The sequence below is a fragment of the Stomoxys calcitrans genome, chromosome 5 (assembly GCF_963082655.1).
Source record: "Stomoxys calcitrans chromosome 5, idStoCalc2.1, whole genome shotgun sequence".
Lineage (NCBI taxonomy): Eukaryota > Metazoa > Arthropoda > Insecta > Diptera > Muscidae > Stomoxys > Stomoxys calcitrans.
This window is the reverse complement of record NC_081556.1, coordinates 14,225,275-14,249,335: the sequence shown is the minus strand read 5'-3', so window position 1 is coordinate 14,249,335 and position 24,061 is coordinate 14,225,275. Positions and strand designations below refer to the sequence as shown.

Genomic DNA, 24,061 nt, shown 5'->3' with positions numbered 1-24,061 from the left:
GCATACTCAACTCAAAAATTTTTTTCCCATCAAAAATTGAAAATTTTGCAAGGTTAACCCCTTTGCTAAAAAAAATGCAAAAAAATAAAATGTTAAATTTTAAGGAATTTTATTTATTATACGATTCGTGTGGGAATTTCGAACTGCGGAATGCTTCACAATTTTCTGAATTCGAAAAAATGAAGGAGCTACAGCTTTTTCGACCTTGAAAATTGTAGGCCTAAAATCGGTCGATTTTTGTGATTTCTTTAAGCGATTTTGAGCTTGTTTTTCGAGGAAACAACACGGGAGTAACGCCAAACCTCATTTTATGCCCTAAACTTCAAAGCTGCATACTCAACTCAAAAATTTTTTTCCCATCAAAAATTGAAAATTTTGCTAAAAAAAATGCAAAAAAATAAAATGTTAAATTTTAAGGAATTTTATTTATAATACGATTCGTGTGGGAATTTCGAACTGCGGAATGCTTCACAATTTTCTGAATTCGAAAAAATGAAGGAGCTACAGCTTTTTCGACCTTGAAAATTGTAGGCCTAAAATCGGTCGATTTTTGTGATTTCTTTAAGCGATTTTGAGCTTGTTTTTCGAGGAAACAACACGGGAGTAACGCCAAACCTCATTTTATGCCCTAAACTTCAAAGCTGCATACTCAACTCAAAAATTTTTTTCCCATCAAAAATTGAAAATTTTGCTAAAAAAAATGCAAAAAAATAAAATGTTAAATTTTAAGGAATTTTATTTATAATACGATTCGTGTGGGAATTTCGAACTGCGGAATGCTTCACAATTTTCTGAATTCGAAAAAATGAAGGAGCTACAGCGTTTTCGACCTTGAAAATTGTAGACCTAAAATCGGTCGATTTTTGTGATTTCTTTATGCGATTTTGAGCTTGTTTTTCGAGGAAACAACACGGGAGTAACGCCAAACCTCATTTTATGCCCTAAACTTCAAAGCTGCATACTCAACTCAAAAATTTTTTTCCCATCAAAAATTGAAAATTTTGCAAGGTTACCCCCTTTGCTAAAAAAAATGCAAAAAAATAAAATGTTAAATGTTAAGGAATTTTATTTATTATACGATTCGTGTGGGAATTTCGAACTGCGGAATGCTTCGCAATTTTCTGAATTCGAAAAAATGAAGGAGCTACAGCGTTTTCGACCTTGAAAATTGTAGGCCTAAAATCGGTCGATTTTTGTGATTTCTTTATGCGTTTTTGAGCTTGTTTTTCGAGGAAACAATACGGGAGTAACGCCAAACCTCATTTTATGCCCTAAACTTCAAAGCTGCATACTCAACTCAAAATTATTTTTCCCATCAAAAATTTAAAATTTTGCAAGGTTACCCCCTTTGCTAAAAAATATTTAAAAAAAATAAAATGTTAAATTTTAAGGAATTTTATTTATTATACGATTCGTGTGGGAATTTCGAACTGCGGAATGCTTCACAATTTTCTGAATTTGAAAAAATGAAGGAGCTACAGCGTTTTCGACCTTGAAAATTGTAGGCCTAAAATCGGCCGATTTTTATGATTTCTTTATGCGATTTTGAGCTTGTTTTTCGAGGAAACAACACGGGAGTAACGCCAATCCTCATTTTATGCCCTAAACTTCAAAGCTGCATACTCAACTCAAAAATTTTTTTCCCATCAAAAATTGAAAATTTTGCAAGGTTACCCCCTTTGCTAAAAAATATGCAAAAAAATAAAATGTTAAATTTTAAGGAATTTTATTTATTATACGATTCGTGTGGGAATTTCGAACTGCGGAATGCTTCACAATTTTCTGAATTCGAAAAAATGAAGGAGCTACAGCGTTTTCGACCTTGAAAATTGTAGGCCTAAAATCGGTCGATTTTTGTGATTTCTTTATGCGATTTTGAGCTTGTTTTTCGAGTAAACAACACGGGAGTAACGCCAAACCTCATTTTATGCCCTAAACTTCAAAGCTGCATACTCAACTCAAAAAATTTTTTTCCATCAAAAATTGAAAATTTTGCAAGGTTACCCCCTTTGCTAAAAAAATGCAAAAAAATAAAATGTTAAATTTTAAGGAATTTTATTTATTATACGATTCGTGGGGGAATTTCGAATTGAGGAATGTTTCTTAATTTTCTAAATTCGAAAAAATTAAGGAGCTACAGCGTTTTCGACCTTGAAAATGACTGTAGGGCTAAAATAAGTCGATTTTTGCGATTTCTTTATGCAATCTTGAGCTCGTTTTTCGAGAAAACAGCACAGGAGTAGCGCCAAACCTCATTTTATGCTCTAAACTTCAAAGCTGCATACTCAACTCAAAAATTTTTTTCCCATCAAAAATTGAAAATTTTGCAAGGTTACCCCCTTTGCTAAAAAAAATGCAAAAAAATAAAATGTTAAATTTTAAGGAATTTTATTTATTATACGATTCGTGTGGGAATTTCGAACTGCGGAATGCTTCACAATTTTCTGAATTCGAAAAAATGAAGGAGCTACAGCGTTTTCGACCTTGAAAATTACCCTAAATATTTACGCCCAAAGCAAACTGTTTTAGAAGATTATTTTCAAGGAAAACTTTGAATAATTCTTTTTTTTTCACCACAATTACGGAAATAAATTGTTTTCCACTCCACTTTTTTTTTCTAGCAGAGTGATTTTTGATTCAGGCCATTAAATGAATTTTTTTCATTTTTCCTAAAATAACTGTGAAGTATTTTTTATTACTTCTACCATCACCGTTATGAAATGACCATTTATTCTTTAATCCTGGAATACTTTTGGATCTTCAAACTTGAACTTTTTATCAACACAACAAGTGTTTTTCATTATGTAGATAGTGAAATTTGACTCAGACCATTATAATTTACTAAACAGCGAAACCCTACAGAAATGTGCCTTTCGTGCCAAATCGTCCCACAATTCCATTCCATTTTGCAGTCCTTTAGAACATCTTTATACATTTTATTGTATTTATATAACATTTTTTAGGAAGAGGTTTTTGAATTTGATAAATTGGATTCCTTCACATGCCACATTCAGATGGCGCACATAAGACATAGGGCTTTGTGAAAAGGAAATTATATTTCACCAAATGATGTCTTTGTAATCCATGATAACCAGCATGTATCATTTGTCAATTGTGCAAACATAATTACAATTAAATTCAAGATATTTTTTCGAGGTCAATGCACAATATCGAAGCAAGACTCTAAAACTGTAACTCCTACAAAATCTTATCGAGAAATCCTAAAAATCGATTAATTTTAGGCAAAACATTTTTAGGGTCATTTTCAAGGTCGAAAACGCCGTAGCTCCTTCATTTTTTTGAATTCAGAATTGTGAAGCATTCCGCAGTTCGAAATTCCCACACGAATCATATAATAAATAAAAATCCTTAAAATTTAACATTTTATTTTTTTGCATTTTTTTTTAGCAAAGGGGGTAACCTTGCAAAATTTTAAATTTTTGATGGGAAAACATTTTTTGAGTTGAGTATGCAGCTTTGAAGTTTAGGGCATAAAATGAAGTTTGTGTTACTCCCGTGTTGTTTCCTCGAAAAACAAGCTCAAAATCGCATAAAGAAATCACAAAGATCGACCGATTTTAGGCCTACAATTTTCAAGGTCGAAAACGCTGTAGCTTCTTCATTTTTTCGAATTCAGAAAATTGTGAAGCATTCCGCAGTTCGAAATTCCCACACGAATCGTATAATAAATAAAATTCCTTAAAATTTAACATTCTATTTTTTTGCATTTTTTTTTTTTATCAAAGGGGGTAACCTTGCAAAATTTTCAATTTTTGATGGGAAAAAAATTTTTGAGTTGAGTATGCAGCTTTGAAGTTTAGAGCATAAAATGAGGTTTGGCGCTACTCCTGTGCTGTTTTCTCGAAAAACGAGCTCAAGATTGCATAAAGAAATCGCAAAAATCGACTTATTTTAGCCCTACAGTCATTTTCAAGGTCGAAAACGCTGTAGCTCCTTAATTTTTTCGAATTCAGAAAATTGTGAAACATTCCTCAATTCGAAATTCCCACACGAATCGTATAATATATAAAATTCCTTAAAATTTACCATTTTATTTTTTTGCATTTTTTTTAGCAAGGGGGTAGGTAACCCTGAAAAATTTTCAATTTTTTGAGTTGAGTATGCAGCTTTGAAGTTTAGGGCTTTAAATAAATAAAACATATTTTTTTAAATTGTGTACAATTGTTTTTCTTTTTTATTGAATTGTTTTACAGAATTGTGTTTATAATTTCTGTTTGTAGTCTTATAATAAATCGAATTTTATTAACCTTTTGTTTGAATTTAATTTCTTTTAATTTTTTGTGTTGTTTCGTGGCTTTTACATTAAAGTAAAATTACTTAATAATTAAATATATATATGTGTATATATATTTTATTTAATTAATCATTATTCGTATATACTACATGTACATATTATTAGAATACAATTTACAGACACTTGTTTTTGTTCGAAAATTTGTTTTCCACTTCAATACAAAACATACATAAATCCTAAAAAAGGCAATAATTTTGAAAATGTTCCTAGTAGAACTTAACAGAAAACGTAGAAAAAATGTAAAAAAAAAAAATAATTGTAAGCTTTTAATCCCTTGAATTTGAATTTGTAATTTTAGCTGCTATTTTACAAGTTTTTTGTTTGTTTTTATAGATGAGAATTGCATGTAGTATAATAACATTTTATATACGAATATATAGGTATCATTATATTTTTAGAAATTATAACAAATATCAGACGTCAATGATAGGCTTTTTAGATCATATACATAGCTAGTCATTACATAAGTTATATATCTATATATGTATTTGGTATACAAGTAAGGAAGGAGGTGATGGAGTTATAATTTTGATTTCGTTACTAAATAAACAAAAAAAAAAAAAAAAATAAAAATTATCATAATATACATAAACATACGTATAATTGCTAATTAACTAAAATATCAATAGTTTATGGGCCGTTGTCACAGCAATTGCTAATGGGATTGTGTTTAAGGAATATTGGATATGATAAAATTGAGGGCATATATAAAATTGGCAGAAAAAAATTAAATGAAGCTAAAACTACGAAAAAAGAGACAAAATGAACTAACTGAACGAACTAGTTCAGTGAGCTGCCATTTCAAGATATTGCCTAGCAGGTCTCGTGGACAATCTCTATTAAACCTTACGACATTTGCAATCCCTTTTCTGGCTTTTTACTTTTCAAAAGTAAGATGCAAAAGAGACTAATGCCAAAAATCAAGCAAGCTTTTGAAATAAGTTGATCTACCCTTGAGTTCATTTCCCTATTTTTTCACTTTAACTTTTCCGAAGAATGAGGAATCCCCCCATTGGCGATATTTCAGATTACTAGTTTAGAAAACTTAAGATTTTGTTTGCCAACCTTGCCATATGGTTGTTTAAATTAATATTCTATCCGATTTTTATAACGTAGATGAAAGTCAAGTTACTTTAACAGCCGAAATCACTAGTTATACAATATATCATGTATCCGCTTTCATTTACTTGGTATAAGTAAAAACAGCTGATTTCATAATGAGAAAATATGCATCAGCTGATTTCGATTAACAGATGAAAGTCAAGTTACTTTAGCAGCCGAAATCTGTAGTTATTATCACATCAGCTGATCACATCAGCATCAGCTGATTTCGATTAATAGGCAAATCGAAGTGAGTGACTTTTACACAACATAATTTTACTCTTTCAACATTTCAGGAAAATAAAAAAGCCACTTTGTTGATGAAAGCCACAATGGAAAAAAAAAAACTAAAAGCCAAAATGGTTTTTTGATATTTTATTATCGATATCGATACAATAACATCCGATAACTCACACTTTGCACTTAATACCAAGTCTATTTCATTTCAGTACAGTACAAAATACAGTTTGTGGACTCTTACCGATATGTATACAAGAAAATTCGACTTTACCAATACTTCACGAAAATGGAAATGCATTATTTGCGGTGTGGATTTTGAAAGAAATAATATTTTTGAAGGGGCAAGGTATTGAAATGCATTCTATAAGCAGGCTATAAATGACTGTATAATGGATGGTTCGATAACTAATGCAAAATTTTCAATGAATGGACCAATATTCCATTAGGACAAACTATCGATAATCGCAACATTCGATATTTGCGACCGTAACGCAAAGGTTAGCATGTCCACCTATGACGCTGAACGCCTGGGTTCGAATCCTGGCGAGAACATCATGAAAATTTTCACCAGTGGTTAGCACACCACTTGGTATGGCAGCCATGAAAAAACTACTCCACAAAGAGGTGTTGCACTGCGGCACGCCGCTCAGACTCGCCTATAAAATGGAGGTCCCTTATCATTGAGTTTAAAATTTGAATCGGAAATTGAAATCGCACTCATTGATATGTGAGAAATTTGTCTCATGGGCGAATTTTCAAATATGCATAATAATCGATACTATCGTTAATTTCCCATCATCTATATTTCAAAAGAAAATGAGAATTAAAAATCAGGAGATCGATTTATGTAGAGGCAATATCGTCAGTGAAGCACTCACTTCAGTCACTCGAGTCACTCAAACATCTGTTTTTTTTTCTTTTAGAAATCAGCTGGTTTTGACACAATAACGAAATCAGCTGGTTTTGACACAATAGCAAACGATGTCACCATTTGCAGTGACACAAAGTTAGTGGAAAAGGCTGTCAATCATTGAAATTAAAATTTGTTTAAATTTGAACAGTTAAAAACTAACATGAACTTTAAGAGTTTAACTAGCGATAAAAATGTTTTTTTTTTGTTTTTCATCTTTCAAAATACAGGTTGTACATAGAAAACTTGCGTTACTATCGATATTTATTTTAAAAATACCGAATTTTGTAATAATCGATAGTTTGTCAGCTCTTGCTACGGTGGCCTCCGATCACTAATCGATAACATCAATTAATAATACAATGTATATTTATAGATGACATTAGGTTATGGGTAAAACGTAGATTGCGCTGTATAGAACTAAAAAACTTACTATACAGTACAAACTGGGTGTTATCGATAACCAAAGAACAGCATAAGCATGACAGGAGTTAGAATATTATTTGTATTGTTTAGCGAAAAAAAGCCAGAACAAAAACATTTTGTTTTATCTTTGAGATGCACAAAATACATGTTATCGATAACTAAAGCACTGTAAGGTATCAACATCATGCTATAACAGACGATAAGTATCAATATTTTTACCATAGCAGATGAATAATCGCACTTTATAGGCTGCTATCGCATTACCACGAACATACAGCGCAATTGTTATCAAACAGTGGACTGTTTTCAATAACTATTGCCCTGTATAGTTATCGATATCGAACACAAAAGCCGATGGCAGAACAATGCACTAAACAAGCTAACCGTAGTATGGCTAACTTTGTATGGTTTCATATAGGTATCATGCGATAAAATCAGATAAAATGTTCTATACAGTAAAATTAAGCCAGTATAACAATTCGGTAATAAGGTTAGTACCAAACGGTACTAGTCATTTTATGTTTCATCCATACCATCCGGTGTTGTTGCTTTACTATCAATATCGTATGGTGTTGATGTGAGCACGTTTGGTATCAACTTTTCTCTGGGTGTACAATAGTTAGCGAGTACAGTCGATAATAATCACTTTGCACTGAATCGGCTATTTTCACATGAGGTCAATATCTAAATCGTTCCTGGCACGAGATGTTTGTGAACACCACACGGTTTGGATCTCTGGGCTCAGATTTGTGTAATCACGAGAAGCTCAGCTGGGTGCTACCAGGCGCGTCTACAGCTTGCGAATAGTGGAATTCACCACCATACGAAGTAGCTGCAACTGTAATCACGAGAAGCTCAGCTGGGTGCTACCAGGCGCGTCTACAGCTTGCGAATAGTGGAATTCACCATAAGAAGTAGCTGCAACTGCAGTCGCGGACAATCAGCAGTATCGAGTGGTGAGTCTCAGTGAAAGTTCATGCGGCACTAACATTGGCTTACATACCGAGTGCCTATGATACGTAATACGGCATGGCGAATTATTGAAGCCTTTAAATAGATAATGGCCATGATGTAATGGCGGCGATCGCTCCTCCACATACCAGCCACATTGGTATATGGAGCTAGTGATCTTCGTCAAGCTCACACAGCTGAGCAATCTTGTTCCGGTCCATAGGAGCGATCGCCATCATTACGTCATGGCCATTATCAGCAACAACCTAACCCGTTCAGTATTTATTGATAATAGTCAATAACTCGAATTTTTCTCTTTATCGGCTGTTACCTGTGATAATTGCTTTATATAATTATCGATATAAGGCTATAAATAACGTGAACTATACACCTTATAGACTCATATCGATAACATTTACAAAGTGCTAGTTATCGCATGTTATCGATATGTAAATAGTGCATTACTTAACGATAACATTCGATAATTGAAAATTTGTACTTTATCGACAGTTTAAGCATGCTTCTCGATAAAGATACAATGCAAAAGTTATCGACAACTTTCGATACTTTGAATTTTGCTCTTTATCGGCTGTTATCTGTAACTATTGCACTGTTTAGTTATCGATATCATGCTATCAACGTCAATAAAGTGCAAGTTATTGGCTTCTATGTTGTGGATATCGATAACAAGCTATGCCAAAAGGAAACCCGATTTAACGGTTTTTCTTTTTAAATTTTAAAACCTTATAGCACGTTTACATTGAAATTTGTATGATCTGGATTTAACTAAAACTAAAAACAAATCCTGACCGTTTACACTAGGGCTGACAAATTATCGATGGCACTATCGATATTTCATTTTTTGACAGAATATCGATTGATATTTTTCCGATGGATACTATCGCAAAAGTTATATTTTTTGGAAAACTAAACAATCCGACACTGAATGTATCCTTAAAGATACATTGCGCCTATAGAGGGCACAATTTTCATTCGATTAGGCTAACATTTTGAGGAGGCCACCGTAGTGCAGAGGTTAGCATGTCCATCCGCCAATGACGCTGAACGCATGGGTTTGAATTTTGGCTTAACCATCAGAAAAACTTTTCAGCAGTGGTTTTCCCCTCTTAATGCTGGCAACATTTCTGAGGTATTATGCCATGTAAAACTTCTCTCCAAAGCGGTGTCGCACTGCGGCTCGCCGTTCGGATTCGGCTATAAACAGGAGGCCCCTTATCATTTAGCCTTAAAACTTGAATGAGATTGCACTCATAGATATGTGAGAAGTTTGGCCCTGTTCCTTAATGGAATATTCATGGGGAAAAATTTGCAAAACATTTTTGGCTAACATATTGTACAATGATTTCTCTCATGACTTCCAACTGACTTTATCAACCTTGGATTTATTTAGTCTATGTATTGATATTGCTTCTATATAAATCGACCTCCTGATTTCTACTTATCATTTTCGTTTGAAATATAGGTGATGGGAAATTAACGACATTATCGATATTTATTGTTAAAACTATCGAAAATATCGAATGTTGCGATTATCGATAGTTTGCCCGCTCTAGTTTACACTGCATTTTTTGGGGATTAAAGTGACATACACAAGCCTACATGTGTATACATGAATGTGCATATCACACATATCCATACACAATTCTTGAAAACAGTTGCATATTTTGGTACTTTTATCGATTATTCAGCCATGAAATCGGGTTTATGGTGGATTTAAACATAAATCCTGCTAAAATGGGATTTGGTATGGGATGGATATGGTAAAACCTGCAAAAAACATAGAATTTAACACTTATATTTCGAAACGGCCATAAATCCGGATTTAGTGGCTAATGTTAACGTACTTTTAGGTGTTTAAGAAAATATTAAAAAATTTTTTTGTTTTTTTTTAAATCAATATGTTGTTGTTATCCAAGAGCATGACATCTGAAAAAGCAAACAATGATGGCTACAAGAACAAACTAAAATGTTGACATAGTAAAAGTTTCGGTTAACAAGGAAAACAAATTTTTGTTAAAATAGCAAACTTTTTTCTTTACAAAATTCTTCAGCACAGAGGATTTGTTGTTGAAACTTATTTTAGAGCATTTTCTATGGCTTATGTTAACATTTAGGCCATGTTGACTAACAAATTACTTGGTGTATAGGCTTTAAGATTTTTTTACCAATTATAAAAATTATAATTTCTTAAACCTGCTATCGCCCTTAACAAATCACTGTGAAAACGGTCCTAAAAAGCTTTCTTCTTTACCATCTCATTTATATAAAAACATATTTATATATAAAATAATTAAAAATAATAGTTAATATTTATAAAAAAAACACAGTATATGAAAATATTACACATGCACATGGCTACATAGGTTTGCAATTAGGTATAGAAGTTAGTTTTTTTTTAATTTTTTAATTTGTTTTAGTTTTGTTTGTTTCTCTTTTTTAGAAATGACTAAACTATCAGTCCATTTTTTTGTTATTTGTTGCGTTAATTTGAAAAAATGAAAACAATATCGTTTTTAAAAAAATCTCTTAGGTTTTTTTTTGTTCTGTTTTCGGTTTTGTTCGTTAGTTAATATTCTAAAGAAATGCTTTCGTTTTCTTTGTTAATGCATTAATTGAGTTGAGTGTGTGATTTAGATAATCAAGTTTTTTTTTTGTTTTTTTTTCTGATTTTGTTAGCTTTAGTGAAGGGGTTTGTTTGCTTTTTGTCTTAAACTAAATTTTTTGCTTTAGAGGAGAGTGATTTCGTTAAAAATTTACAATTTGTTGTGTTAATAGATTGTGATGTTATGTTTATAGCTTTCTGTTTTTATATGCTATATATCGTATATCTTATATATGACTATAAATTATGGCTTAAATTCTTTTTGTTTGTTAAATCGTCGTGGTTTTGTAAATCAAAAAGTTTCAATTTAGTAAACCTCATTTGTTGTCAATCATCAGAGAATATCCGGTGTATTGTTGTCATCATGTGAGTGTTGCAGCAGTCCTTTGCGCTCATCCGGCGCCAAAACATTTTCCGGTACCACTGCAGGTTCGACTATGGCATCGGCATACATCGACTCGTAGACGGGATTTGCAAAGTTGCCCTAGAAGAAAAAAATTTAGTGTAATTTATAGATAAATAATATAAATTGCAAATTTTTGCCCATGAACATTCCACTAAGGAACAGTGGCAAACTTCTCACATATCAATGAGTGCAGTCCGATTCAAGTTTAAGCTCAATGATAAGTGGCCTCCTTTTTATAGCCGAGCTCGAACTGCTTACCGCAGTGCGACAACTCTGGTGAGAAGTTTTAACACTGCATAGTACCTCACAAAAGTTGCCAGCATTGCAATTTGCAAATTTTGCCCATGAACATTCCACTAAGGAACAGGGCCAAACTTCTCATATATCAATAAGTGCAGTCCGATTCAAGTTTAAGCTCAATGATAAGGGGCTTCCTTTTTATAGCCGAGTCCGAACGGCGTGCCGCAGTGCGACACCTCTTTGTAGAGAATTTTTACATGGCATAATACCTCACAAATATGCCAGCATTAAGAGGGGAAAACTACCGCTAAAAATTTTTTTAAAGGTCTCGCCAGGATTCGAACCCAGGCGTTCAGCGTCTTAGGCGGACTTGCTAACCTCTGCGCTACAGTGGCCTCCATAAACAATACATCTAATAAAATAACAAGTAAGTGCGCACTAAGTCCGGCCGAGCCGAATCTTATATACCCTTCACCATTGATCGCATTTGTCGAGTTGTTTGCGCGGTATCTCTTTTTAGGCAAACAAAGAATAATGGATAAGAATGCTATTATGCTATTGGAGCTATATCAAGTCATAGTCCGATTCGGACCATAAATGAATTGAATGTTAAAGAACGTAGTAGAAGTCACTGGGTAATAGTTCAGTCCATTCGGATAAGAATTGCGCCCTCTAGCGGTTTAACAAGTTAAGATCCCAGATCGGTTTATATGGCAGCTATATCAGGTTATGGACCGATTTAAACCATACTCAGCACAGTTGTTGCAAGCCATAACAAACTACTTCATGCAAAATTTCAGCCAAATCGGATAAGATTTGCGCCCTCTAGCGGCTTAACAAGTTAAGATCCCAGATCGGTTTATATGGCAGCTATATCAGGTTATGGACCGATTTGAACCATACTCAGCACAGTTGTTGGGAGTCATAACAAAACTTTCAATGCAATATTTCAGCCAAATCGGATAAGAATTGCGCCCTCTAGCGGTTTAACAAGTTAAGATCTCAGATCGGTTTATATGGCAGTTTTATCAGGTTATGTACCGATTTGAACCATACTTAGCACACTTGTTGGAACTCATGACAGAACGCCATATGCGAAATTTCAGCCAAATCGGATAAGAATTGCGCCCTCTAGAGTTGTTGGAAGTCATAACATAACACTTAATGCAATATTTCAGCCAAATGGGATAAGAATAGCGCCCTCTAGTGGCGCTATTCAAGATCCCAGATTGGTTCATATGACAGCTATATCAGATTATGTACCGATTTGAACCATATTTAGCACAGTTGTTGGAAGTCATAAAAAAACACTTCATGCAAAATTTAAGCCGAATCGGATGAGAATTGCGCCCTCTAGTGGCTCAAGAAGTCAAGATCCAAGAACGATTTATATGGCAACTATATCAAAATATAGACCGACATGGCCCATTTACAATCCCCGACTTACACTGATAATAAGTATTTGTGCAAAATTGCAAGTGCCTAGCTTTAGTTCTGAGGAAGAGTGGTTCCACAGCTTTCTCACCTGCCCCTGGATGCGTACGAAAGCTCGTCATGACAAGATCTATCGAATTCGGTGAGGATGAACTCTTGGTGGAATCAAAAGACGAGGCTAAGCTTTTGGAAATAATAACAAAACACTTTGTGCACAATTTCAGCCAAATCGGAAGAGAATTGCGCCCTCTAGTGGCTCAAGAAGTCAAAATCCCAGATCGGTTTATATGGCAGCTATATCAGATTATGTACCGATTTAAACCATACTTGGCACTGTTATTGGAAGTTGAAACAACCTTTCAAAAATGTAGCCAAATAGGCCTCGATTTGTAAAGTCGCTGCTACAGGCTCCACTAGCCGACGAACGACCGGATAGCAGAGACTTTTAGCGAAGACCCCTGGTTTGAGTCTTAAGGACAAGTTCGAACTTATTCTATATTCGCATGCCTAGAATTTACCTTGACCATGGGTGTTCTCTTGCAAACCAATACGCTCTTAAAGAGGATGGAACAATAGAAGAAGCATTGCTGAGGCTTGGTGCCAATGAAATTTCACCGATAAGACGACAGGCTCCCTTAACTGGGTTCGGAGATTCGCTAAGTAGGCTACCCCAAAGGCAACAAGTCTAGATTCGGAAAACACAGTCAGCCAAAAGGCTGCGGTTACTTGGAGGGTATTCCCATGCCTCAAAGAACTAAGGCGAACAATAATAATATGGGTCCAAGAACCTTTGCTATAATCGGTAAGGGCAGCTTGGTGATGGTGGTTGTCGACAAGGGCGAAGAACAGGGCCGAATATCTAGGAATAATTGAAGTTGTATACTCCTATGTCCTTGCCGATTTGCCTGGGCCTCCTCCAGTTTGTGACGATGCAGGCCGGCCGATACAAACTAATTGCTTTCGGCGATCAACGCTCTATTGAAATGTATGGTTGCGCAAGGGCAGCACTGGATTTAGTCAAGAAGGAAGATATTATTGGGTTGCCCAAAAAGTAATTGCGGATTTTTTAAAAGAAAGTAAATGCATTTTAAATAAAACTTAGAATGAACTTTAATCAAATATACTTTTTTATACTTTTTTCTAAAGCAAGCTAAAAGTAACAGCTGATAACTGACAGTAGAAAGAATGCAATTACAGAGTCACAAGCTGTGAAAAAATTTGTCAACGCCGACTATATGAAAAATCCGCAATTACTTTTTGGGCAACCCAATATTTCCCGATCTAAGACACATGCTTGGAAACTAAGGATTCCCTCAGGTCCTGAAACTATACTTAGGAGACTTTCAACTTTCTTTCTTTCTTTCAACCACCGACTGGAAGATTGGTAGATTGGATGAGGCTGATGGCGACCGCAGACATACAGTATTCGTACTAAACTCCGGCAGTCTTGCAGACCTCAACAAGTCTGAAGGAGCTGCATCCTACGGATTCAAAAAGTTCAAACTGAAGGTCTATAGAATCGGTGGGGTTAAGGAATCGGAGGACGACTCAGCAGTTGGTGCTGAACACTTGTCTGAGCAACTATCGACCTCATCTCTAAAGTCTGAAGATTTGCAGGAGACAAGATCGAATAAAACTTGTAAGGATAACCTCCTGGCGGACTCAGAAGACGATGCTCCGGTTTCTGCAGATAAATCTCCATCATTGTAAAGCTGCTTCGGCCCTACAGGTCCTTCTGATGGCAGGAGGAAACTGCGGAGGATATAGACATAGTGATAGAGCGGATCACAAAGGCCCTGAATGACTCGCCTGTGTCAGCATGTCCAATTGCCAAGCCAAGGGGCAAACACCGAACGTCATGGTGTATCCCACAGCTGGCTGGTCTAAGGAAGGACTTCAGAAAACTCTTAAACAGAGCAAAAGCCACAAGAGCACCACACGATTGGGACATCTATAAGGCTGAGCTAAGAAAATATAAGGCCGAGCTGTGAAAGGTTGAAATGGCTAAGATATAATGTCATAACGACCATTGGCATAAATATCTTCTCAGACAGCCAGGCAGCCATTAAATCCGAGAACGTATTTCTGAATACAAAAACCGCCCTCGACTGTCGCAGATTTCTTAACGAGATGGCTGAACAGTTAAAAATGCATCTGTTCTGGGTGCCGGGTCACAGAGATATTTCAGGGAATTGTAAAGCAGACGAGCTTGCGAGACTAGGAACTACCCTACACATTCCAGCGAAACTGGAATCTGGCGACATGTAAGCTAAGTTTTCAGGACCAGGCCCGAAGGACAACGAATGATAGATGGTCAGGGGGCTGAGAGCATTCCAAAACTATGTGGCCTAATCTTGACTTGAAGAGGTCTACCGCTTTGCTGTCACTGGCTAGAACAGACGTCTCAGTCATTGTGTCCGTCATAATAGGTCACTGTCTAATCGGAAAACTTGCTGACAGACTGAAGGTAGCCAGCAACGGCTTTGGCAGAAGCTGTGAAGATATTGAAGAAGAAGATACAATAGAACACCTCCTCTGTGTGTGTGTCTGTGTCCAGCACTAGCAATTGTCAGACCTATAATGCTATATGGTGTTGTGGTCTGGTGGACGGCGCTTCAAAAGTCCAACTACTTTTCAATACTCAACCGGATGCAAAGGATGGCTTGTTTGTGCATCACAGCCGCACTGAGGACGATACCATCTGAAGCACTGTAACCACTGCCGTGAGGCTAAGGGAGCTTTCTCTTTGGTCTTGTGTGTTATTCTTGATACAATATCCGATATTCCAGGCATTGTGGATTACACCCTACCTGAGCCGCTTTTTTTATAATAAGTCTGATTTAATGGATGTAAACATTAGCAAGTTGTTGGGCTTTTTAAAGCGATCTGGATGATTCAACGGTAATAACTAGAAGGCATCATCCTTCTTCTGTTCCTGTGGTATCACATTGGACGAAAACGTCTACGATGATCGTACCTAGATTCAGGGAGTAGAAAACTTGGCGTTAATCAAACATTGGTTATTTTCTATTCGTCTGGAAGCTCATAATGTACCAAGGTAGTCCTTACTTGCTCACTGGGCAGGAGATTAGGATACTGAGGCAGGAGACTTTGTTTACTTCCTTGGAGTGTCTTACACGACCTTGAAGGCACTATCACAACATATGTTGACCGTCAGGTGGTCAATTCCATAGCAGCCCGTTGTACGTACCACATTGACCCGATGGAGTTCTTCATCGGCAAGGGCTGTCAGTGTATAACACACTGCTACAACAACTACCCTCAGGTAGTGCTAAATACTTTGGCATCTGGTCCGAGACTGGAAAACCGGTTCGCTGGTCATTAACGAATGGCGTTGAATGAGGCAGCCGATGAGCTAGCCATGAATAGACCTCTGATAACTGTCTATTATGCAAATGAATCTCTTACTAGGGAAAACGCTTTCAAAGATAATCGCGCAAATGATGCGTGGGCTGACTACGTGGGTATTCCAAGGCTCTGCGGACGAATATTTCAAGGAGCAGAACGCTACTTATCCTAGGGCTGAGGAAGCATGACCTTAGACAGCTTATAGGCGTCCTGAACAGTGTTCCCACTCTAGAATATTATTTCCTACCAAAAAGAAAAGTCCTACAAAATGCGACCAAAACCTACCAAATGTTCTACAAGCCAAAAATGCAAAAGGGACCAGATCGTCTTAATATTCATAGAGGATCTGGCCATATCCCTCCATCTGTCTGTTGAAATCACTCTACAGCCTATAGAAATATCGGCCATAGTTAAAGGTGGAGATGGAAAGACGGAGGCCACCGTAGCGCCGAGGTTAACATGTTCGCCTATGACGCTGAACGCCCGGGTTCGAATCCTGACAAGAACATTGGAAAAATTTTCAGCAGTGGTTATCCCCTCCTAACATGGCGGCGACATATGTGAGGTACTGCACCATTTGGCAGGGCAGCAGTGTGAAAACTTCTCCGCAAAAGAGGTTTCGCACTGTGGCATGCCGTTCGGGTACCTTTTTTTCACTGTCCCGCAATTGCAGGTTGAAGACTATGCTGTTGTAGCCCCATTTGCATATGGAGGCAGCGATCATCGTCAAGCTCCTATAAGTGAGCAAGCTCGTTGCGGTCCATAGTACAGGTTGCCGCGGGAACGTGATGTTCAATGGTTATTTAAAGACGCCAATAACTCGCCTTGTCATATCGAGCATCATAGGCACTCAGTATTTATGCAGGAGCCCTGACCGCCTGGCCTTTCGCTGAGACTCTCCAATTGATACCGCTGATTTTCCGCGACTACAAATAAAATTACTTCGTAAGGAGCACTATCAGCAAACTGTGGACGCGTTCGGTAGCTCGCAGCTATACTTTTCCCGGTAACGATGAACATCACACATAAAGGGTGTCAAAGTTCCAGCCCCTGTGGTGCTTATAGTTATGCCGTTCGGGATTTCGATAATTACACCATTTTACCTATGAGAGCACTTTTCTGGCCCGCCTGGTTCAAGTTGTTTTTTCAGCTTTCGTTTGAACCGTACTTTCTTGCAGGACAAACACAATGGACTTAAGAACCTAGATTGCTAGTCGCGTATCTTTTAACTTAACCTAAATTTAATAAAATTAAAAAAAGTCTTACCTTATCATCTTCATGTACAAAGGCGGGCGTCTCATCTGCATCTCCTCGATACATGGGATTTGTGAGCATTATTTCGACATTTTCTGTTAAACGTGCATGCGAAAATGGTTGAGAAATGCGATGTTTCCTGTTGAAGAAGGCCAGATAAAATTTATTTGTAGCATCAACGAATATCGTTTGCAAATATTTTGGCTTAATAATATTTTAATTTTATTATAAGGAAAAGTACGTTAGGAGTTCCAAGTTGGGATTAGTTATGATGCGAAATTCTTACTTACTTCAAAAAGTATAGACCAGCGCCGAACAGTGCCAACACTAAAATAGCTATAGCCAAAATGATGGCTAAAATTGACATAACATTGGCAGAATGTTCGGTCTCACTACGCAAAGCATTGGCACTGTCTGCCAAACAAGTGGTGAATAGACCATCCTCACATCTGGAAAGAGAATAAAGGAAAAATTGTAAAAGGTATACAAAACAAGGCAACTGGAAAGGAATTTTTTAAAAATCCTTTTCAGATTTTGCAGCGTGGTCATATAAATAGAAGTGACCCACTATAATTAATCAAATTAGGTTAGCTTATGGGGATCTTTTGTAACGCATGGGTCGTTGTATTGATAAATTCTAAAGGCAGGGCGGCTTTTCTATTTTGCACAAACGCAAGATGAGCCACTCTGTGTATTCAAACTTTAATATGATGTTGATTTTAGAATATTTAACAAGTAAGAGCATGCGAATGTTCGGCCGAGCCGAATTTTATATACCCTCCACCATGGATCGCATTTGTCGAGTTCTATGCTATTGGAGCTATATCAAGTTATAGTCCGATTCGGACCATACGCATTTTTCGAGTTCTATGCTCTTGGAGCTATATCAAGTTATAGTCCGATTCGGACCATAAATGAATGCTGAACATTGTAAAAGACATTGTGTAATATTTCAGTTCATTCGGATAAGAATTGCGCCTTGTAGGGACTCAAGACGAAAAATCGGGAGATAAGTTTATATGGGAGCTGTATCAAGCTACTGATCGATTCAGACCATATTAGACACGTATGTTGAAGGTCATGAGAGAAGCCGTTGTACAAAATTTCAGCCAAATATGATGAGAATTGCACCCTCTAGAGGCTCAAGAAGTCAAGATCCCAGATCGGTTTATATGGCAGCTATATCAGGTTCTATACAGATTTAAGCCATACTTAGCACAGTTATTGGAAGTCGTAACAAAACACCTCATGCTAAATTTCAGTTAAATCGGATGAGAATTGCGCCCTCTAGAGGCTCAAGAAGTCAAGATGACAGATCGGTTTATATGGCAGCTATATCAGGTTCTTTACCGATTTACGCCATACTTAGCACAGTTATTGGAAGTCGTAACAAAACACCTCATGCTAAATTTCAGCCAAATTGGATGAGAATTGCGCCCTCTATTGGCTCAAGAAGTCAAGATCCAAGATCGGTTTATATGACAGCTATACCAGATTATGAACCGATTTGAATCATACTTTGCGCAATTGTTGGAAGTGATACCAAAACACCACGTGCAAAATTTCAGCCAAATATGATGAGAATTGCGCCCTCTAGAGGCTCAAGAAGTCAAGATCCCAATCGGTTTATATGACAGCTATACCAGATTATGAACCGATTTGAATCATACTTTGCGCAGTTGTTGGAAGTGATACCAAAACACCTCATGCTAAATTTCAGTTAAATCGGATGAGAATGGCGCCCTCTAGAGGCTCAAGAAGTCAGAAACCAAGATCGGTTTATATGATAGCTATACCAGATTTTGAACCGATTTGAATCATTCTTGGCACAATTATTGGAAGTGATACCAAAACACCACGTGCAAAATTTCAGTTAAATCGGATGAGAATTGCGCCCTCTAGAGGCTCAAGAAGTCAAGATCCAAGATCGGTTTATATGATAGCTATACCAGATTTTGAACCGATTTGAATCATTCTTGGCGCAATTGTTGGAAGTGATACCAAAACACCACGTGCAAAATTTCAGTTAAATCGGATGAGAATTGCGCCCTCTTGAGGCTCAAGAAGTCAAGACCCAAGATCGGCTTATATGGCAGCTATATCAAAACATGGACCGATTTGAATCATACTTGGCACAATTGTTGGATATCATAACAAAACACGTTGTGCAAAATTTCAGTTAAATCGGACGAGAGTTGCGCCCTCTAGAGGCTCAAGAATCAAGACCCAAGATCGGTTTATATGGCAGCTATACCAGATAATGAACCGATTTGAATCATACTTGGCACAAATGTTGGAAGTGATACCAAAATACAACGTGCAAAATTTCAGCCAAATATGATGAGAATTGCGCCCTCTAGAGGCTCAAGAAGTCAAGATCCCAGATCGGTTTATATGGCAGCTATATCAGGTTCTTTACCGATTTACGCCATACTTAGCACAGTTATTGGAAGTCGTAACAACTCCTCATGCAAAATTTCAGCCAGATTGGATGAGAATTGCGCCCTCTATTGGCTCAAGAAGTTAAGATCCAAGATCGGTTTATATGACAGCTATACCAGATTATGTACCGATTTGAATCATACTTGGCACAATTGTTGGAAGTGATACCAAAATACAACGTGCAAAATTTCAGTTAAATCGGATGAGAGTTGCGCCCTCTAGAGGCTCAAGAAGTCAAGATCCAAGATCGGTTTATATGGCAGCTATAATAAAACATGGACCGATTTAAACCACACTTTGCGCAGTTGTTGGAAGTGATACCAAAACACCACCTGCAAAATTTCAGTTAAATCGTATGAGAATTACGCCCTCTAGAGGCTCAAGAAGTCAAGATCCAAGTTCGGTTTATATGACAGCTATACCAGATTATGAACCGATTTGAATCATACTTAGCACAATTGTTGGAAGTGATACCAAAACACCTCATGCTAAATTTCAGCCAAATCGGATGAGAATTGCGCCCTCTATTGGCTCAAGAAGTCAAGACCCAAGATCGGTTTATATGATAGCTATACCAGATTATGAACCGATTTGAATCATACTTTGCGCAGTTGTTGGAAGTGATACTAAAACACCACGTGCAAAATTTCAGTTAAATCGGACGAGAATTGCGCCCTCTATTGGCTCAAGAAATCAAGATCCAAGATCGGTTTATTTGACAGCTATATCAGATTATAAACCGATTTGAATCATACTTAGCACAATTGTTAGAAGTGATACCAAAACATCATGTGCAAAATTTCAGTCAAATCGGACGAGAATTGAGCCCTCTAGAGGCTCAAGAAGTCAGGACCCAAGATCGTTTTATATTGCAGCTAAATCAAAACATGGACCGATTTGGCCCATTTACAATACCAACCGACCTACACTAATAAAAAGTATTTGTGCAAAATTTCAAGCGGATGGCTTTACTCCTTCGAAATTTAGCGTGCTTTCGACAGACAGACGGACAGATGGATGGACGGACGGACGGACGGACAGAGGGACCGACGGATAGATGGACAGACGGACGGACGGACATGGCTAGATCGACTTAAAATGACATGCCGATCAAGAATTTATATACTTTATGGGGTCTCATACGCATATTCCGAGGTGTTACAAACAGAATGACGAAATTTTATACCCTCCCCATCCTATGATGGAGGGTATAAAAGGAATGCTTCTTGTTGTAGCAACATTTTCATGTGGAGGTGGCGATCCTCGTCAAGCTCCTGTAGGTGAGTAAGCTCGTTCCGGTCCAAAGAACCGATCGTCGCGGGAGCGGGAGGCCATTGATTATTTAAAGACACAAATAACTCGCCTTGTCATATCGAGCATCATAGACACTCAGTATTTGTGCAAAAGCCGGTACCGCCTGGCCTCCCACTGAGTCTCCCCGCATGCTACCGATGATTGTATGAAGCATCCACAACCTGTAGACGCGCCCGGTAGCTCGCTGCTAAGCTTCTCGTGACAGCCATGAACACCACTAAATAGGACCTCAATGTTCCAGCCAATGTGATGCTCTCCCGTGCCGTAGAATGCTTCTTATCATTGAGCTAAACACTAAATCGTATTACAAACAATGACTAGAAAGAAATCTCTCCTCACTGTGCCTTAATACGACGTTCGTGGGTCAATTTGCTATTTGCTACTTCAAGTATTTTTCCCTTTGACTTACTTGCACTCATTTATAGAGCTACCCGTCTGGCAAACGCCACAGCTTCCCACACAGGGAGGTGGTATATTACAATCACTGCCCTCCCATTCGCCTATGCAGGTGCACTGGGGTATTTGATAGGGATCCAAATGGCAGACACCATTATTATGGCAATAGTTTATGCAGGGATTATCATCGGAAACGGGACGTTCACAGAATTCGCCATTCCATTGATCGGAACAATTGCACATGGCCACACCTTTGATGACATGACAAGTGCCGCCATTCTGACATATAAGACCGGTACAGGGATTGCGTTGCGGCAGCTCGGAGGGATCGCAATCTAAGGAGAGAAAATTTTTCAATTTAGCAATGTTTGAAAGACAACATAAAAATTTGTAAAATCCTCCCTCTACTTACATTGTGGTGGATTTGATGTTTTACACAGATCCGTTTCACAACGTTCCCCTATGTAACGTTCCATGCAGATGCACATTAGTATATCCGCTTTTTCGTTGCATATACCACCATTTAGACAATAATTTGCGCAGGAATCTGATTCACATTTCTTCCCATAGTAACCCTTTGGACACTGACACTGGGGTCCTCCTTTGGAGCCAACAATGCATTTGCCACCATTTTTACAAAAACCAGAGCAAACATCAACCTCGCAGCGTTTACCGGTGTAGCTGAATATAAGAAAAGAAATTTACAAGATGTTAGTCCTCAATCCCTTTCTTTATTTAAAAACAAATATTTCCAAACTCCTTGAAATCCTTTTCCCTCCATTCACTTACCCATCGGGACATTCACATTGTGTGGTGCCTGTCAGGGTCTCTCGACATATCCCTCCATTGGTGCAGGTTAAATTCACACAATGTTCACACTGGGGTCCCACATACATGGAGGGGCAGGTGCATTTCATGACATCCTCTTCAATCAGACATGAGCCACCATTGTGACAACGACTCTGGCAGTCCGACACTGAAGTCTCACACCGTGGCCCTGACCAACCGGGCGTGCAGCTACATTTCAATGGTGGCAACTCTGAGGATCCAGGAATTTGGGGTGCTATAACACACAGACCATAGTTCATGCAGTAATTTGAACAACGATAATGTTCACAGAATTCTCCTTCAAATTGGGGTTGGCAAATACATTTTGGCACATGATTGATGACCCTACAAGTGCCCAGATTGCATTTCAAGGGACAGTAATCGATGATGGTGGCCTGAGCTACACATTTGCCTTCTACCAAATGGAAGTCATTGGGACAGCGACATCTATAGCCGCTATCGGTTTCGGTGGTCATAAGGCACATGGCTCCCATTTGTTTGCAGGGTTCCTTAGAGCAGGGATTAGTGACTGAAATGGTTAATTAAAAAGGTCATGCAGGTCTTTCTATTTAACTGAGGATTTATATTCGACTTACTGTTTCTATTTTGTTTGAGAGGATGCAGGATGCCTATATCCGAGGATCTATAACCTTTAAGCAAATAGGTGCCATTGTCATTGCCAAACTTGTTCATCTTGATAATGCTTTGATCATACAGCTTGATGTATAAATAATCCTCGAATACATCAATCTTTTGAGGTTTTTCTGTTAATGAAAAAAATTAAACATTTAAATTTTTTTTTTTATTTTTTTTTTAATTTTTTATTATTGTTTAATATTTTGTTTTTTAATATTATTTTACATCTTGTTTTTAATTTGCTTCAAATTTTGTTTTTTTTATTTTTCATAAATAAAGATAATTTTAATTAATTAATTATTTTTTTTTTAATTTTTGAATATTTTAATTTTTTTTTAATTCTCTTTCAATTTTTTTTTTTTAATTCTCTTTCAATTTTTTTTTTTAATTTTCTTTTAATATTTTTTTTCTTTTTTCTTTTAATTGTTTTTTTTGGGTTTTCTGCAATTTATAAAAAATTTTTAATTATTTAAATAATTTTTTATTTTTTTTTAATATTTTGAATTCCTTTATATTTTTATTTATTATGCCTGTTTATTTTATTTATTTTATATTTTTATAATTTTGTTTTAAATTTGTTCTAATTTCATAAATATTATTTTACAATTTTTTTATAAATATTTTTTTAATATTATTTTAATTCTTATTTATTTTTTTTTTTATTTTTTCAATTTTTTTTTTTAGTTTTTTTGTTAATAAAAAAAAAATTATTATATCCTCCACCATAGGATGGGGGGTATACTAATTTCGTCATTCTGTTTGTAACTACTCGATATATTCGTCTGAGACCCCATAAAGTATATATATTCTTGATCGTCGCGACATTTTATGTCGATCTAGCCATTACCGTCCGTCTGTCCGTCCGTCCGTCTGTCGGTCCGTCCGTCTGTCTGTCCGTCCGTCTGTCTGTCGAAAGCACGCTAACTTCCGAAGGAGTAAAGCTAGCCGCTTGAAATTTTGCACAAATACTTCTTATTAGTGTAGGTCGGTTGGTATTGTAAATGGGCCATATCGGTCCATGTTTTGATATAGCTGCCATATAAACCGATCTTGGGTCTTGACTTCTTGAGCCTCTAGAGTGCGCAATTCTTATCCGATTGGAATGAAATTTTGTACGTAGTATTTTGTTATGATATCCAATAACTGTGTCAAGTATGATTCAAATCGGTTCATAAC

At 36.9% G+C, this 24,061-nt stretch overlaps 1 protein-coding gene across 1 annotated transcript in view; it reads right to left on the bottom strand.

Annotated features, from left to right (window-relative positions):
* Positions 1 to 9,850: 9,850 nt before the first annotated feature.
* Positions 9,851 to 24,061, bottom strand: part of LOC106080709 (low-density lipoprotein receptor-related protein 1B) — a 458,037-nt gene continuing 443,826 nt past the window's right edge. The window contains exons 23-29 of the mRNA XM_059369534.1: positions 22,846 to 23,013; positions 22,211 to 22,778; positions 21,834 to 22,102; positions 21,435 to 21,756; positions 17,560 to 17,718; positions 17,282 to 17,408; positions 9,851 to 11,050 (exon numbers count right to left, since the gene is read on the bottom strand). Coding sequence (XP_059225517.1) covers positions 10,901 to 11,050; positions 17,282 to 17,408; positions 17,560 to 17,718; positions 21,435 to 21,756; positions 21,834 to 22,102; positions 22,211 to 22,778; positions 22,846 to 23,013 — 1,763 coding nt within the window. The 3' untranslated portion in view covers positions 9,851 to 10,900. The remainder of the gene's footprint in view (positions 11,051 to 17,281; positions 17,409 to 17,559; positions 17,719 to 21,434; positions 21,757 to 21,833; positions 22,103 to 22,210; positions 22,779 to 22,845; positions 23,014 to 24,061) is intronic.